Source organism: Macrobrachium rosenbergii, unplaced genomic scaffold (genome assembly GCF_040412425.1).
Source record: "Macrobrachium rosenbergii isolate ZJJX-2024 unplaced genomic scaffold, ASM4041242v1 60, whole genome shotgun sequence".
Lineage (NCBI taxonomy): Eukaryota > Metazoa > Arthropoda > Malacostraca > Decapoda > Palaemonidae > Macrobrachium > Macrobrachium rosenbergii.
In genome coordinates this window covers 1331088-1350163 of record NW_027100732.1, presented here as the reverse complement: position 1 = coordinate 1350163, position 19076 = coordinate 1331088, and the positions used below count along the sequence as shown (strand labels likewise).

The 19076-nt window shown below is 39.7% G+C and overlaps 1 protein-coding gene across 4 annotated transcripts; it reads right to left on the bottom strand.

Annotated features, from left to right (window-relative positions):
• Positions 1-703: 703 nt before the first annotated feature.
• Positions 704-18751, bottom strand: LOC136838314 (uncharacterized). Of its 4 annotated transcripts, XR_010852932.1 has the most exons (8): positions 18697-18751; positions 10796-10912; positions 8750-8862; positions 6699-6815; positions 4659-4775; positions 2767-2880; positions 1902-2021; positions 704-1031 (listed from the first exon to the last, which is right to left on the bottom strand). XR_010852932.1 is itself a non-coding variant. In XM_067103195.1 (7 exons), exons 2-7 carry the CDS (start codon positions 10806-10808, stop codon positions 927-929), a joined length of 579 nt encoding a protein of 192 aa, XP_066959296.1. In that variant the 5' UTR covers positions 10809-10912; positions 18697-18751; the 3' UTR covers positions 704-926. The 4 variants fall into 4 exon arrangements, 1 of the variants encoding a protein (XP_066959296.1); XM_067103195.1 differs by lacking the exon at positions 1902-2021; XR_010852934.1 differs by lacking the exons at positions 2767-2880; positions 4659-4775; positions 6699-6815; positions 8750-8862; positions 10796-10912.
• Positions 18752-19076: the final 325 nt, after the last annotated feature.

Below are 19076 nucleotides of genomic sequence, written 5' to 3'. Positions count from 1 at the left end.
AAAACAACGGTTAGTGTCGCGTGGATGTCAGCGTCTGACAAACCCTGACCAACGTCGACGCAACGCCAGAATCTGGGGGCGATTTAGGAGTCATTCGACTCGTGAAAACTGGACGGCAAGATGGCAGAAAGTAAGAGGGGACGGAGGTCAAGTAAAACGCTTTAAAGAGAAGTGGCTGCAGCTAAGGGATGTCTCGAACGCCCTACGGTAATGCTTGCAGTGCACCACACGAGTGAACTAGAGGCGAACCTTATGTATGTACCTGATTAAGTGGAATCATTCCGTCAGTTTTGTACTGTGAGATATCACATTAATACAAACGTACATTATCCAGCCCACAGGAAATACCCGAGTTGTAGACACACGAATTATGCAAAAATGATTACAGTACGCCCCTTGTAATCCATCATACGACTAACCTCACTGGCATCTGCACAGCTTAAAACGATTACAAATGTTTAACAGATACAATTCCCAATTTTTTCCAAAGAATAGCCTAAACAAACGCCCCCAAACGCCGCGTACATAAACCGATGCCTTTTCAAGAGACGAGATCACGCAAAGTAGGCTTTTGGGAGCACTGTCTGAAATGACATTACCAAAAGAAGTGTTGGATACGCTAGTTTAGAAGCTGTCGACATTACCAAAAGAGGCCCCGTTTGATTTTGGAAGTGGCCCTTAGAGAAAAATGAGTAAAAGTATATTTCTCTTTTTGACTTTGTTTTTTCAGGAGTGGCCCTCAGACTAAAGACCTTGGACGGCCCTGCCCTGCAGTACAGGTTAAAGAGGTTACAGGTACCTTTGAAAACTCTCACATACAGGTACTATACCCTACAATACAGGCTGTACAGGTTACAGGTACCACAGCCGTTAGGAAACGGTCTAAAACTTTGCACCGAGGGAAGGTCGGTTTCGACGTCTGCCTGTCAGACGAAGGTGGACTTGTGTCGGACTGGGATCTTGTTCCTCAGTGTTGTACGCCTTCGATGTCTTTCCGATGATTCCTCAGCGATGCTGGAATACATTTCAACCTGTAGAGAAGAAAAATAGTTAATTCTACTGTAAACAGCTTTGTGTTCTCTCAAATTCTATACAACAGTTGTTCAAACTCGGCAATATATTGTCTATTCATATCTGAATCACCCTTAATGTATAACTGTGTCATTAACTGTGTAACAGTTGTTCAAACTCAGCAATATATTGTCTATTCATATCTGAATCACCCTTAACGCATAACTGTGTCATTAACTGTGTAATCGACTGTGTAAGTCTTCACGTTTGGTTACGGGAATCTTCAGAAATGTCTCCCACACAGACATATAACTTCTTTAACGTGACTTTGCTGTTTAAGAAGGAATTCTAGAGAGAGAGAGAGAGAGAGAGAGAGAATATTTTAAGCAACTGTCAAAGTCTAGAACTTACTGTACTGATGTGTTAATAACCATTTGCATTGGCAGAACCATCTACAAAGTTTGCTTTAAAGAAAGACTTTTATCATCTCATCTAGTAACACACAGTAAATTCATTATAAAACTCATCTACTCGTGAAACTAAGTCCAAACACTTCTTTAACGTTGGTGCTGGTGGCTACGATCAGAAGTCCTTAAAATAAAATTTACTTTAAATATATTTGTGCAAATGGTGACCGAGTCACGCAGTATTCGTCCGGCTGAATCAAATATACAAAATGGCTTCAATCATTAACGTCTATAGCTATATTAAGGAAAGTACGATGTTAGAAGCTGCAAGGAACCTCAAGTAATGCCTACAGTGCACCATACGTGAGGTGCAATGACGGCTATACCCCACTACAGGGCCTAAAGCTATACTGGTCTAATCATGATAGCCAGAGCTTTGTCTGTACCTCAATTAAAGTTCACACTTACAAAGAACATACTTACTATACATTTATATAAATCCAGACGTCCCGTTCCTTCGTGGACTGACCGCCACCCTAATCAGATTTCTCCCTCGCAGACTGACCCAGGAGGAGGTTCTCTCTCGGGGCAAAAACGACACGACTGGGGAGAGTGAAAAAGAAGTTGACAGCCATATTGGAAGGGAGGAAACATAAAAATTAAAGATAAAAAGAAAACAGAAAAATACTCCTCTAAATCAGTTACATGAATGTCTGGGCACCTGTAACTACCCACAATGCAAAAGCAAAGAGGTATGATATCCGATGACTTTGACTTTTGATACGTGGAAATTTATCGTAATATTTACTTTAAAGCTGATAAATTTATAGGAAGGTCCAAAAAAAAGCTGACTTAAGACTCTGGAATCATGAGGACAATAAAATGAATTCCTGGACGAGGTTGGAATTCAGGTAATCAGGTGCTTAAAAATGAAGTTCTGAAGAGTATATTTGAAACCTTCAAAAGTAACTTATTGTTGATGAATAATTCAACTCTACTAGTGTTCAAATCCCCAGGTCTGGCAGACCCTTCTAAAAAACAGTTCGCTTTATAAAAACCATCTTCATCTTAGCTACCGACGCTCAGTGAATTCGTTATAAAACCTCAGCAACTCGAGAAACTACGCCTTAACAGCATTTCATTATTGTTTATGCTGGTCGCTACAATCGTATGTCCCTAAATTCAACTGTCCTCAAAATTTCACACCGTGCAATTGGGGACTGGGTCAAGACGTGGTCGTCAAATAATATCCGCGGGTCAGACATCTGGCCGAATCGAATGCGATACAAAATGAGCAATTGAAAATCATTATATTATGATACTAAAACCTAAAGGTATATATACTTACGAAACAACTGCATAAATCAAGACGTCCCATTTCCTCCGTGGACCGACAATCAGCCTGATTCATTCTCGCAGACTGACCAGAAGGAGGTTCTCTCTCGGGGCAAAAACGACACGACTGGAAAGGGTGGAAAAAGTTAACGGACATTTGGAAGAGAGGAAATTGATGAAAATAAATTAAAAAAATAAGAAAAATATGCCTCTTAATCAGTTACACGAATGTCTGGTGTCTGGAAACCTACCACTACCCACAATGCAACAGCAGAGACATCATATTCAATGACTTTGACTCCTGATACGTGGAAATGTATTTTAATACTGACTGGAAACCACATAAATAAAAAGTGAGCTTGGCAGAAATCACCGGAAAGGCCAACAGTCATATATAAGAAGCTCTAAAAGAAGCTGACTTAAGAATTTGGAATCGTGAGGACAATAATGTGGATTCCTGGACGAGGTTGGAATTCAGGTAATTAGGTGCTTAAAAATGAAGGCTCTGAAGAGGCCTATACCTTGTTCACCAACTTATCACGAATGACGGCATGGGGGCATTGATAGGAACCTTAAATTGGGCATCCTTTAACCAGACATTAAAGTATGTGTGAGGCAGGTCGAGAATCCTAAATGGAAAATTCAGAGCATGTTTGAAACGAGTTTCAAAAGTCGACAACTTATTGTTGGCGAAGAATTCAACTCTACTAGTGTTAAAATCCTTAGCTATGGCAGACCCATTTAAAAAACAGTTTGCTTTAAAGCAAAACTATTATTATTTTATCCAGTAATACACAGTAAATTCATCATAAGACCTCACCAACTCGTGAAACGAAGTCCAAACGTTTCTTTAATGTTGGTGCTGGTGGCGACAATCAGAAGTCCTTAAAATAAAATTTACTTTAAATATCATATTCGTACAAATGGGGACTGTGCCGAGCAGTATTCATGTTTGATACAGAACACATCTACGTCTTATACCGTGCATAATTTTAAGGAACTGTTGCCAATCATATCTCTTCCTGTTCAAACGCACTGAAATTGAAATAACTGCCTTCACTACCTGACGGTTTCAAGATACGACTGAAAAATAACAGCAGAACCTTTTTGATAATTGAGAATGTCAATGTTCAAATGTGATATACTGAAATTCTAATGATTATTTATGTACCCAAAACACTCACAATCTCAAGTGGGTGATGGTTGAGATACTAGATTTTTCTTTCTGGTGTGAAACTGCCTCGTTACCTAAGCTCTAGGCATCATTTCAGCACAGCTAGCCAGTTTTTGTAGCTTAGGGAGCAATTGGACGTGAAAAAACAACCACAGCTTCGCAAGTTCGCCCGAAATTTAACGGCTGATTCACGCTCGAATTTCACTCTTCCAAAAGGGGGTGCTTATTAAATAGAAAATGATTCTTCTAAATCAATTACGTGAATATTTGCAAAGGCAAAAAGGGTATGATATTCAATGATCTTGTCTCTTCTGATCGATGGAAATCTATTTTAATATTGACTGAAAAGTAGATAAATATATAGGAATGTCCAAAATAAGCTGACGTTCAAATCCCAAGGTCTGGCAGACCCATCTAAAAAACAGTTCGCTTTATAAAAACCATCTTCATCTTAGCTACCGACGCTCAGTAAATTCGTTATAAAACCTCTGCAACTCGAGAAACTACGCCTTAACAACATTTCATTACTGTTTATGCTGGTCGCTACAATCGTATGTCCCTAAATTCAACTGTTCTTAAAATTTCACACCGTGCAATTGGGGACTGGGTCAAGACGTGGTCGTCAAATAATATCCGCGGGTCAGACATCTGGCCGAATCGAATGCGATACAAAATGAGTAATTGAAAATCGTTATATTATGATACTAAAACCTAAAGGTATATATACTTACGATACAACTGCATAAATCAAGATGGGGTCCCATTTCCTCCGTAGACCGACAATCAGCCTGATTCATTCTCGCAGACTGACCCGAAGGAGGTTCTTTCTCGGGGCAAAAACGACACGACTGGAAAGGGTGGAAAAAGTTAACAGACATTTGGAAGAGAGGAAATTGATGAAAATAAATTAAAAAAATAAGAAAAATATGCCTCTTAATCAGTTACACGAATGCCTGGTGTCTGGAAACCTACCACTACCCACAATGCAACAGCAGAGACATCATATTCAATGACTTTGACTCCTGATACACGGAAATGTACTTTAATACTGACTGGAAACCACATAAATAAAAATTGAGCTTAGCAGAAATCACCGGAAAGGCCAACAGTCATATATAAGAAAGTCTAAAAGAAGCTGACTTAAGAATTTGGAATCGTGAGGACAATAATGTGGATTCCTGGACGAGGTTGGAATTCAGGTAATTAGGTGCTTAAAAATGAAGGCTCTGAAGAGGCCTATATCTTGTTCACCAACTTATGACGAATGACAGCAAGGGGGCATTGATAGGAACCTTAAATTGGGCATCCTTTAACCAGACATTAAAGTATGTGTGAGGCAGGTCAAGAATCCTAAATGGAAAATTCAGAGCATGTTTGAAACGAGTTTCAAAAGTCGACAACTTATTGTTGGCGAAGAGTTCAACTCTACTAGTGTTAAAATCCTTAGCTATGGCAGACCCATTTAAAAAACAGTTTGCTTTAAAGCAAAACTATTATTTTATCCAGTAATGCAAAGTAAATTCATTATAAAACTCACCTACTCGTGAAACTAAGTCCAAACGTTTCTTTAATGTTGGTGCTGGTGGCTACAATCAGAAGTCCTTAAAATAAAATGTCCTTCAAATATCATATCTGTACAAATGGGGACTGTGCCGAGCAGTAATCATGTTTGATACTGAACACATCTACGTCTTGTACCGTGCATAATTTTAAGGAACTGTTGCCAATCATATCTCTTCCTGTTCAAACGCACTGAAATTGAAATAACAGACTTCAGTACCTGACGGTATCAAGATATGACTGAAAAATAACAGCAGAACCTTTTTGATAATTGAGAGTGTCGATGTTCAAATGTGATATACTGAAATTCTAATGATTATTTATGTACCCAAAACACTCACAATCTCAAGTGGGTGATGGTTGAGATACTAGATTTTTCTTTCTGGTGTTAAACTGCCTTGTTACCTAAGCTCTAGGCATCATATCAGCACAGCTAGCCATTTTTGTAGCTTAGGAGCAATTGGACGTGAAAAAACAACCACAGCTTCGCAAGTTCGCTTTGAAATTTAACGGCTGATTCACGCTCGAATTTCACTCTTCCAAAAGGGGGTACTTATTAAATAGAAAATGATTCTTCTAAATCAATTACGTGAATATTTGCAAAGGCAAAAAGGGTATGACATTCAACGATCTCGTCTCTTCTGATCGATGGAAATCTATTTTAATAATGACTGAAAAGCAGATAGATTTATAGGAAGGTCCAAAAAAATCTGACGTAAGAATCTGGAATCATGAGGACAATAAAATGAATTCCTGGACGAGGTTGGAACTCAGGTAATCAGGTGCTTAAAAATGAAGTACTGAAAAGTATATTTGAAACCTTCAAAAGTAACTTATTGTTGATGAATAATTCAACTCTACTAGTGTTCAAATCCCCAGGTCTGGCAGACCCATCTAAAAAACAGTTCGCTTTATAAAAACCATCTTCATCTTAGCTACCGATGCTCAGTGAATTCGTTATAAAACCTCTGCAACTCGAGAAACTACGCCTTAACAGCATTTCATTATAGTTTATGCTGGTCGCTACAATCGTATGTCCCTAAATTCAACTGTTCTTAAAATTTCACACCGTGCAAATGGGGACTGGGTCAAGACGTGGTCGTCAAATAATATCCGCGGGTCAGACATCTGGCCGAATCGAATGTGATACAAAATGAGTAATTGAAAATCGTTATTTTATGATACTAAAACCTAAAGGTATATATACTTACGAAACAACTGCATAAATCAAGACGGGGTCCCATTTCCTCCGTAGACCGACAATCAGCCTGATTCATTCTCGCAGACTGACCTGACGGAGGTTCTTTCTCGCGGCAAAAACGACACGACTGGAAAGGGTGGAAAAAGTTAACGGACATTTGGAAGAGAGGAAATTGATGAAAATAAATTAAAAAAAATAAGAAAAATATGCCTCTTAATCAGTTACACGAATGCCTGGTGTCTGGAAACCTACCACTACCCACAATGCAACAGCAGAGACATCATATTCAATGACTTTGACTCCTGATACACGGAAATTTATTTTAATACTGACTGGAAACCACATAAATAAAAAGTGAGCTTGGCAGAAATCACCGGAAAGGCCAACAGTCATATATAAGAAAGTCTAAAAGAAGCTGACTTAAGAATTTGGAATCGTGAGGACAATAATGTGGATTCCCGGACGAGGTTGGAATTCAGGTAATTAGGTGCTTAAAAATGAAGGCTCTGAAGAGGCCTATACCTTGTTCACCAACTTATCACGAATGACGGCATGGGGGCATTGATAGGAACCTTAAATTGGGCATCCTTTAACCAGACATTAAAGTATGTGTGAGGCAGGTCGAGAATCCTAAATGGAAAATTCAGAGCATGTTTGAAACGAGTTTCAAAAGTCGACAACTTATTGTTGGCGAAGAATTCAACTCTACTAGTGTTAAAATCCTTAGCTATGGCAGACCCATTTACAAAACAGTTTGCTTTAAAGCAAAACTATTATTTTATCCAGTAATACACAGTAAATTCATCATAAGACCTCACCAACTCGTGAAACTAAGTCCAAACATTTCTTTAATGTTGGTGCTGGTGGCTACAATCAGAAGTCCTTAAAATAAAATGAATTTAAATATCATATCTTTACAAATGGGGACTGTGCCAAGCAGTATTCACGTTTGATACTGAACACATCTACGTCTTGTAGCGTACATAATTTTATGGGACTGTTGCCAATCATATCTCTTCCTGTTCAAACGCACTGAAATTGAAATAACAGACTTCAGTACCAGACGGTATCAAGATATGACTGAAAAATAACAGCAGAACCTTTTTGATAATTGAGAGTGTCGATGTTCAAATGTGATATACTGAAATTCTAATGATTATTTATGTACCCAAAACACTCACAATCTCAAGTGGGTGATGGTTGAGATACTAGATTTTTCTTTCTGGTGTGAAACTGCCTCGTTACCTAAGCTCTAGGCATCATATCAGCACGGCTAGCCATTTTTTTGTAGCTTAGGGAGCAATTGGACGTGAAAAAACAACCACAGCTTCGCAAGTTCGCCCGAAATTTAACGGCTGATTCACGCTCGAATTTCACTCTTCCGAAAGGGGGTACTTATTAAATAGAAAATTATTCTTCTAAATCAATTACGTGAATATTTGCAAAGGCAAAAAGGGTATGACATTCAACGATCTTGTCTCTTCTGATAGATGGAAATCTATTTTAATATTGACTGAAAAGTGGATAAATATATAGGAAAGTCCAAAAAAAAGCTGACTTAAGAATCTGGAATCATGAGGACAATAAAATGAATTCCTGGACGAGGTTGGAATCCAGGTATTCAGGTGCTTAAAAGTGAAGTACTGAAGAGTATATTTGAAATAAGTTTCAAAAGTCTACAACTTATTGTTGATGAAGAACTCAACTCTACTAGTGTTAAAATCCCCAGGTCTGGCAGACCCTTCTAAAAAACAGTTCGCTTTATAAAAACCATCTTCATCTTAGCTACCGACGCTCAGTGAATTCGTTATAAAACCTCAGCAACTCGAGAAACTACGCCTTAACAGCATTTCAATATTGTTTATGCTGGCGGCTACAATCGTATGTCCCTAAATTCAACTGTCCTCAAAATTTCACATCGTACAATTGGGGACTGGGTCAAGACGTGGTCGTCAAATAATATCCGCGGGTCAGACATCTGGCCGAATCGAATGCGATACAAAATGAGTAATTGAAAACCGTTATATTATGATACTAAAACCTAAAGGTATATATACTTACGAAACAACTGCATAAATCAAGAGGTCCCATTTCCTCCGTAGACCGACAATCAGCCTGATTATTCTCGCAGACTGACCAGAAGGAGGTTCTTTCTCGGGGCAAAAACGACACGACTGGAAAGGGTGGAAAAAGTTAACAGACATTTGGAAGAGAGGAAATTGATGAAAATAAATTAAAAAAATAAGAAAAATACGCCTCTTAATCAGTTACACGAATGTCTGGTGTCTGGAAACCTACCACTACCCACAATGCAACAGCAGAGACATCATATTCAATGACTTTGACTCCTGATACACGGAAATGTATTTTAATACTGACTGGAAACCACATAAATAAAAAGTGAGCTTGGCAGAAATCACCGGAAAGGCCAACAGTCATATATAAGAAAGTCTAAAAGAAGCTGACTTAAGAATTTGGAATCGTGAGGACAATAATGTGGATTCCCGGACGAGGTTGGAATTCAGGTAATCAGGTGCTTAAAAATGAAGGCTCTGAAGAGGCCTATACCTTGTTCACCAACTTATCACGAATGACAGCAAGGGGGCATTGACAGGAACCTTAAATTGGGCATCCTTTAACCAGACATTAAAGTATGTGTGAGGCAGGTCAAGAATCCTAAATGGAAAATTCAGAGCATGTTTGAAACGAGTTTCAAAAGTCGACAACTTATTGTTGGCGAAGAATTCAACTCTACAAGTGTTAAAATCCTTAGCTATGGCAGACCCATTTAAAAAACAGTTTGCTTTAAAGCAAAACTATTATTTTATCCAGTAATGCAAAAGTAAATTCATTATAAAACTCATCTACTCGTGAAACTAAGTCCAAACATTTCTTTAATGTTGGTGCTGGTGGCTACAATCAGAAGTTCTTAAAATAAAATTTACTTTAAATATCATATTCGTACAAATGGGGACTGTGCCGAGCAGTATTCATGTTTGATACTGAACACATCTACGTCTTGTAGCGTACATAATTTTAAGGAACTGTTGCCAATCATATCTCTTCCTGTTCAAATGCACTGAAATTGAAATAACTGCCTTCACTACCTGACGGTTTCAAGATATGACTGAAAAATAACAGCAAAACCTTTTTGATAATTGAGAATGTCAATGTTCAAATGTGATATACTGAAATTCTAATTATTATTTATGTACCCAAAACACTCACAATCTCAAGTGGGTGATGGTTGAGATACTAGATTTTTCTTTCTGGTGTTAAACTGCCTTGTTACCTAAGCTCTAGGCATCATATCAGCACAGCTAGCCATTTTTTGTAGCTTAGGGAGCAATTGGACGTGAAAAAACAACCACAGCTTCGCAAGTTCGCCCGAAATTTAACTGCTGATTCACGCTCGAATTTCACTCTTCCAAAAGGGGGTGCTTATTAAATAGAAAATGATTCTTCTAAATCAATTACATGAATATTTGCAAAGGCAAAAAGGGTATTATATTCAATGATCTTGTGTCTTCTGATAGATGGAAATCTATTTTAATATTGACTGAAAAGTGGATAAATATATAGGAAGGTCCAAAAAAAAGCTGACTTAAGAATCTGGAATCATGAGGACAATAAAATGAATTCCTGGACGAGGTTGGAATTCAGGTAATCAGGTGCTTAAAAATGAAGTACTTCAGAATATATTTGAAATAAGTTTCAAAAGTCTACAACTTATTGTTGATGAAGAACTCAACTCTACTAGTGTTAAAATCCCTAGGTCTGGCAGACCCATCTAAAAAACCGTTTGCTTTATAAAAACCATCTTCATCTTAGCTACCGATGCTCAGTAAATTCGTTATAAAACCTCAGCAACTCGAGAAACTACGCCTTAACAGCATTTCAATATTGTTTATGCTGGTCGCTACAATCGTATGTCCCTAAATTCAACTGTTCTTAAAATTTCACACCGTGCAAATGGGGACTGGGTCAAGACGTGGTCATCAAATAATATCCGCGGGTCAGACATCTGGCCGAATCGAATGCGATACAAAATGAGTAATTGAAAACCGTTATATTATGATACTAAAACCTAAAGGTATATATACTTACGAAACAACTGCATAAATCAAGATGGGGTCCCATTTCCTCCGTAGACCGACAATCAGCCTGATTCATTCTCGCAGACTGACCAGGAAGAGGTTCTTTCTCGGGGCAAAAACGACACGACTGGAAAGGGTGGAAAAAGTTAACAGACATTTGGAAGAGAGGAAATTGATGAAAATAAATTTAAAAAATAAGAAAAATATGCCTCTTAATCAGTTACACGAATGTCTGGTGTCTGGAAACCTACCACTACCCACAATGCAACAGCAGAGACATCATATTCAATGACTTTGACTCCTGATACACGGAAATGTATTTTAATACTGACTGGAAACCACATAAATAAAAAGTGAGCTTGGCAGAAATCACCGGAAAGGCCAACAGTCATATATAAGAAGCTCTAAAAAAAGCTGACTTAAGAATTTGGAATCGTGAGGACAATAATGTGGATTCCCGGACGAGGTTGGAATTCAGGTAATCAGGTGCTTAAAAATGAAGGCTCTGAAGAGGCCTATATCTTGTTCACCAACTTATCACGAATGACAGCAAGGGGGCATTGATAGGAACCTTAAATTGGGCATCATTTAACCAGACAAAGTATGTGTGAGGCAGGTCAAGAATCCTAAATGGAAAATTCAGAGCATGTTTGAAACGAGTTTCAAAAGTCGACAACTTATTGTTGGCGAAGAATTAAACTCTACTAGTGTTAAAATCCTTAGCTATGGCAGACCCATTTACAAAACAGTTCGCTTTAAAGCAAAACTATTATTTTATCCAGTAATGCAAAGTAAATTCATTATAAGACCTCACCTACTCGTGAAACTAAGTCCAAACGTTTCTTTAATGTAGGTGCTGGTGGCTACAATCAGAGGTCCTTAAAATGAAATGTCCTTTAAATATATTTGTGCAAATGGAGACTGTGTCACGCAGTATTCGTCTGGCTAAATCAAATATAGAAAATGGCTTGAATCATTAACACCTATAGCTATATCAGAATACAATAGAATATACCGTTTTAGGCCCATGAAAAATTGAGAGTAAAAGTTTACAAAGTTGCACGTACAGTATAAACAAACGTCAAATAAGCACTAATATAAAAAATATGGCGGTCACGCAAACATCTTTAAATATCAGCAGCCTCTCCGACTGAAAGGCAACAAGGCCATTCAGCACTTTTAATAAAACATGAACAGAGGAAAGTGCTCGCCAGCGCATCACATCAGCCCCTCAACAAGCGCAGGACGCTGATGCTTTGCGCAGCAAGGAAATATCTAAGTGGGTCGCATAAGCAGAAATCCAGTTACTCGCCTATTCCGAAACAATTCTCTCGTTCCAAAAATGCAGCAAATATACCGTCAACTATCTCAGAAATGTTTTCAAGAATTCAATTTGTTCTTCCTCGCAAAACATCAAGTATTTACGGAAAGTGACAGACAAATCTTTTCTTGGAATGCTTGCGTGAAAAAGTGGCAAACGTAAGTAGCAAAACTTAATACAGAATGATTGTACTCATTCTATCGATAGACCAAAGCGTTATCGACGATGGATCTGCAAATGTATTTGCTGAAATCTGTCATCTACAAAATTGCAGATGGTTGGAATGACATCCACTTACAGAGCCCGTGGCACACTTAGAACCCTATCCTGAGTGGCAAAGCGGGAGTGACTGCCTTCCAAGGCTTTCATGTTGACAATTTTCAAGCTCAACTCATCACAGGACGCAAGAATATTCCCGAGGATGACGCGCGCGAGTGACAACTGCGGCGATCCTGGCTTCCAACTTTTGTCCAAACGTGATACCTAATGCATTGATACAGATGAGATGGTGGAGAAAGTCCCTTAGGACAATGAAAGCATCAAAGGCAAGTCTGCAACACGACCAGCGCCTTCGTACAAACACACGAGGACGTCTTCGATACGTTTGTCGAAGCTGGAGAATCGCAACATTGACCACAGGGCACTGGAGTTCGCCGAGGGCATTCGAGAAATTCTGCGGATGGTGACAGTACTTGAATTAACATAAAGGATTCAAAAAGATAAAATCCAAAGCCTACTGACATTTGAAAAAGTTCCTATCTCGACGCTGATAAAATCAACACCTCTATACAATTTCAGAGCAAATAACTTCCATACCTGAACCGGCATTAGTTAACAAAAGTACTCTATGAGGAATCATTATCATTTTTTGACGCTGGTACAATATTTTTCTAAAGTTTCCTTGCAAATGTACCTACAAGTTTCAGCTCATTAATTAAGACCCTTTCTGACTCGATGTCTATATGAAACAATTAGGTTCTTGCGATTAATTTTACAATATAAACAGTAACGTCCAAGAAACATCAGAAGGGTCGACTTCTTTTCAGACCGATTGCAATTTTGTATTCCACAGGTTCGTACCAGGAACCTTTATTGTTGCTCTATAATACTTGTTACTGTAGTTGCAAGTTTCTGCTCCCACCATACGTGAACTGCGGTCCATTTCGGACCTCTGAAAAGGACTGACTTCAGCAAAATCAAGACTTGATTGATAAACAACTTGAGGCAAGTCCCCGTGCTGTGATTTCCTTCGTTTTGTGCACGATTATTCCGAGCGTCTAACGATCGCTCACCTCTATCTCTGAAAATGTTTCGCTTAATTTACAGAAAACTAACGCTAATGCTACCAGGAAACTGAACACTCGTTATGGGGCTTTCTGAATCGCCAAAGCCTTCAGGATGTATACCTTTAATTTGAGATTGCTTGAAGTGGCAGTCCCTGCTACCTTATAATGCAAGCTACGATTTAGATCACCACAAGAAGACTTTAACTGTGAATTTCCACACATGCCTTCAGTGCTTGCGTTGCAAGCGCCTGGAGAATGGCTGGTAAAATCTAAGGAGAATCCACTGATACTGGTCCTAAAATGCGTGAACGGAAGGCTTTCTTGGTGTTTGCAACGCAGAGAGCGCTCCAGTAATATGACGACGGAGGAGGGAGACTGAATTATTCCTTCAATAAGGACATCAACTGCGTATAATAAAACAGACGCCAATATCCTGTATTTAAATCACGCGAAGCTACTTACCAACTATTCGCCTGAACAGCGAGTGTCGGTACGCCATGTCCACCTGGCCGCGCCCTGACAAACTTAGGGTCAGCTAGCTAGCAAGGACACAGGTTTAAATCCACCGGGAAAATATGGACCCACTGGAGACATGATGACAAAAATTAATATTATTCAATACAAAGTCTATGTACTCATGGCTAATACTGCTTTTTCAACCATCTACACCTGAGGTACACCTGAGGTGCCAAGGTTATGCAACGACCCAATTGTTTTTCAGTGTGTGTTAGAGGAGTTGATATTTAACAGATTATTCAGTTTCAAAATGTACGAAAACCACTTTCGTTTAATTACTGCCATACATCCAAAACCTTGACGATGACCTGCCCGATTGTACCCACTGGGTTATTGAAAAATGTCTAATTCTTGTCACCTTTTAACTATGGGTTCCCTGTCCTGCCATCAAATAACCTGGCTTAGAAGAGTAAGTTCAAACATTGCGTATTGCTTTTTATATCCAGTATTTGATTCAATTACTAATTTTATTTAGTGTTTTTTGTTCAAAATCATAAATAAAAATTCACGCAGAGCTGTTATTTGAACTATACTGCTTCTTCGTTGTGTAATTTGCATAAGAGGATTTAATTCCATGGACTCTTGCTATGTAGGGTCACGGAATGGAACTGAATATAAAATTTAGGCTTAAGGCCAACCACTGGGACTTATGAGGCCATTCAGCGCTGTAAGAGAAACTGAGAGAGGAAAGGAGGTTTTAAAGACGTGACAGAACAGAGTTGCACTCCGAAACAATCGTCAGGAAAGGTGCAGTAAAAGGAATGAAAGGGGTTGCAGCTAGGGGGACTGCCCCCCCTATGGGTACGTCGGTTCACGAATTGTCTACCCGTTTGGGATTCCTCGCATTAAAAGCCAGCTATTCAGCAGTACACCTAAAGTCCCTACACCTCAAATCATTCTACCCAGAATGAGGAATCAGGTTACGCTCCATATTCAGATATTATGTGGCCTGACCAAACTGGGTCATCCCAGATGCCCGATCCGTTGCCATGGTCGAGGTCTTCCAAAGCACAGCTTTTGCTTATCTTCGTTTATTTATCTCTTGATTTAATTTTATTTTCACTCTTTTTAAGAATTATATTTGGTTTCTGCTTTGTACAAACGTTTTACTCTCCAATTTCTCGAGGTGGTGTTCGTTGCGTACAAACACCAAACGCGTCAGAATTTGAAACCGTACGTCCAATCAGCCTCGATGCGGCAATGCCCGCTGTAAAGACCATACACAAACAGCAATAACAGCAGCTGCAATGCTGTGAAAAGACCGCTGGATGCATTTACATGGCCCCACAACGCTCTCGGCAACGAAAACGTGGCACTGACCGAGAGGGGGGACTATTTTGAAAGCACGTGACGACACGTAAGTTGGTTTTACGAGATTCAGGCTGCCAAGCCAAGCTCTTGGGCATTCAGTGCTCAATAAATAGAGGGAGTTGGAGCGGCTGGACAGCAAGGTGAAGCAATACAGAAAATAAAGGATCTAAAGGTGGAGTATGAAGATGGGTAGCTGAAATTGAGGTGAAATAAAAAGCTAAAAAATGGGTGCATTTGTAGACTAACGGGAAGTTGAATATACTCTTTATTAATACCTAAAGTTCGCCTCGTGAGGTGTACTGAAGGCACTGTCTTCCTCCAAGGGTGACTATTAAGAAGATTCAAGGCAAGTGCGTGAGAGAATCATATCAAGCAGAAATAATATACAAGCACGGAACGCAAAAATTACCAGCAAGACGGTTCCGCTCCCTCGGAGGAAAGCCACGACCGGCTCGACCAAATAAGAACGGCGACGATTCAGGCCGAAGGGCAAGCACTGGGGCCTGAGAGGTCATCCGGCGCCGAAAACGAAATGGAGAGTATATAGCTGTGACAGGCAACATTCTCCTTTCCTGAACAGACCCTGTACAATATTTAGGTTTGTTAAATTTACGAACGGAAAAAATGAAAATAGTGCAGCTAGCTAGTCCCAGGCTTTAGTTCAATTCAAAATGTGCGGTATTAGTGCATCGTCTCGAATATAATTATTATTGTTATTCAGAATACGAACCTTATTCATGGGGGACAAGAAGCCCACCAAAGGGGCCACTGACTCGAAATTCAAGCTTCAAAAAGCTGTGGTGTTCATTGACAAGAGGTAACGGAAGAAAAGATCAATTATTAGAAATGATAAACAAATTACCAGACTAATAAATATATATATACAAATATAAATTATCATTAAAATTAAACCTATGGAAGAGATATAAGGCAGCATTCCTAGTTTAGGGACACGTGACTGATCCCGGAACCTGAACTAGCTGTGCGTTCGTTACTGTCGTCAGTGTGTCAAGTAGTTTGACCTGACCACTAAGTCAAAACACTTCTGATGATGGTCCACCTCTAAATATGAATTATCCAAATACTATGAAGAACGATTCTAACAAACGGCAGAAGCGACCTACAAATCGAACTCAACGACTCCCTCTGAAACAACTGACTTCCCCACCTAAGCTATGAAACAGAAACACCGAGGCATTAATCATTAGCACACTTCTCTGGGGAATAGACAGAGGCTGCGTTAAGGTACAAGACTGAACCGACCAGGCTGAGACGGTCACAACAGGATACTGTTTAGTATAAATTAATGTCAGGATGGAGTGTCATCAATCGGCGACCTTTATCTTACGCAGACATATTGCAGCTTTGCTGGAAAAATCATTACATGTTATTTATCGGCCAAATCATTACGATGATTTTGCTAAACTGCCTTTCAAGTGCGATGCATATTGCCGACGAATCCTTCCAACTGAGTGAGCGTCAGTCAAGTAGTTCACCTTAGGGCTAGAAATTATACGGCATTACTGCTGCGGCATTCATTGAACCTGACTCAAATTTCCACGTAAAGCCGCTCTAAAAGCTCTCTGAGTCTGTCGTAGAGAGGTTCTTCTACACCTGCCAATCTGCGACGCCTACCTTTCTCTCACCCGTCCCTGAAGAATACCCGTCACTAGACGTCCGACCAGTGGTCCCCGATTCACCAGGGTCCAGTTGTAAGACACTGCTGTTACACCCTGACACAGCGGAATACACCAGAGTAAAGAGAGTATCTTAAGCCGCACTGTCCAAGTTAGCGAGGCAGCTCGTATAATTGAAATGATAAGTCTTTTAGCCTTGCAACCAAAGTATTCTGAACTGCCAACTGTCACTCGACACGCCCACAGACAGCCACGCTTGCGAGGCAGTCTTACGCAAGGGCCGTTTTACAACAGGGAGAGACACGACAACCAATTAAAATGCAAGGAAAATCGTATTAGGGTCGTAATGCACCGAGTCTTCGCTTGAACTTTCGAAGACATTCCAACTGCACGGCGTCCGCAGGGAGACTATTGCGTTATGAGGACATATGCATCAGCTAGGATGACACAGCCATCACGAATAACAGCACAAACGACAGACAAAGTATAATACCAAAATGTGCAAGAGTTGCGTATTGTAATTTATACAGTCTCCTCTATTTTATTTTATTCTCAGGGCCGACAGAACTTGTCCCTTGTAAAGACTTTAGTAACAAGGGTCCCAAAACTTGCAAAAAACCAGATGTGAGTGTCAGGTCTGGACACCATTAAAATGCGACCAATTACTCTCTCTACCGTCGATCGCTTTTGGAATTGTAATTGAGACAATATATTCCCTTCATGAATGATAATTTACGGTTCCAATAAGACGAGGGGGATTCAACCAGCCCACAGGACTGAAAATGTGAGGAGAGAGAACGAGAGAGGAGTTGTGGGCAGAAAAATGAGAAATGTTTAGTAAAATTGCATTACTATGTTTCTGAAGGACAATTTTGTATAACATCATACATTATACATTTATACTAAAATGTGATCGAGGTAACAGACTCCTCGACCTGCTGCAACGCAGCAATCGAGGAACAGCTGATCTGGCAACGCGGAAAGGCCCTTTCAGAGTGTTCCGAAAACCCTTCTCTCAAGACGACAATATGTCAGCCATAACACCCACGACCATCTAATCTGCAACCCCCAAAGGTTCTACGTCACGTCAGTTGCTCACGCGTCAGAGAAATAACAGTGGAGGAATGTTGTACGGCAAATTGACCCCGACTGCATTGCAGTCTGACTATAATGCTAAATGTCTTCCATGAACTGAATGACTTGAAGACGTCCGCTGATACTAACAGCCTTCAAATTAACATGTTAATATTACCAACTTCTGTTTCATTATCAGGACCCAACGACAAGAGTTCATCGCAACCTCCTCTCAACGACGTTTCGAAAACGTCAGAGGCACCTCCAAAGTGGCCCGTCACCGGCCATCAGAATGAGATATAGAATTTAGGCCAAAAGGTGGCTGAGACCGATGAGGTCATTCAGCGCTGAAAGGCAACGTGAGAGTTAAGAGAGGCTTGACAGGTGTAACAGTTGCTTTAACGAAACGGCTGTTTTGAGAAAGAGGGAAGTAAGATGGAAGAAAGGAATATGGAAGGGCAGTAAAAGGAATGAAAGGGGTTTGTGTAATGTCTCCCACACCTGAGACAGGGTCAGGACCAACCCTGACCTCACTCCTGCACCTGCTGAGGTTAAATTTAACCTAGAATCATTTTCCTTTTTCCTGACTCTTCTCTGATCTGAAATGACAAGTGTTTATGGCAAAAAAAAATCTGCATAATCACTAAATTATGCAAATGCTTTTCGCACTTGCATTACCCTTTGGATGTCAATGGATTAATGAGCTTATTCCAAAATTATCAAACCATATAATACAAAATATGTTCAAAATTATCCATAAACTCACCAGTTTCGATCGTTCAATCCAGTCGGACCGCGAAGGCTGGATAACATCGTATCACACGCACGTCAACTTCCATTTCGACGATGTCAAAGTTGGGGTCTGACCACTTCATTGTGAAGTCGTTTCTCTCGAACTTCATTCAAGTCGTTTCTCTCCGAACATGAGCGGAACAACAGCATGTCTTTGAGCCGAAGCCTCGCCAATAAACCTGGAAATAAAAGTATATAAATTACTTATTCACGAGAGATTTGATACAAAATTTAATCTATAAATAAATAAGTCTTCATTGCAAGGAAATTGTGCTTTGCAATTCCTCCGAGGAAATGATGTCCATTAACCGAAGTTTGTTATATTGTGGCAAAAACAATCGTAATTATTGACCT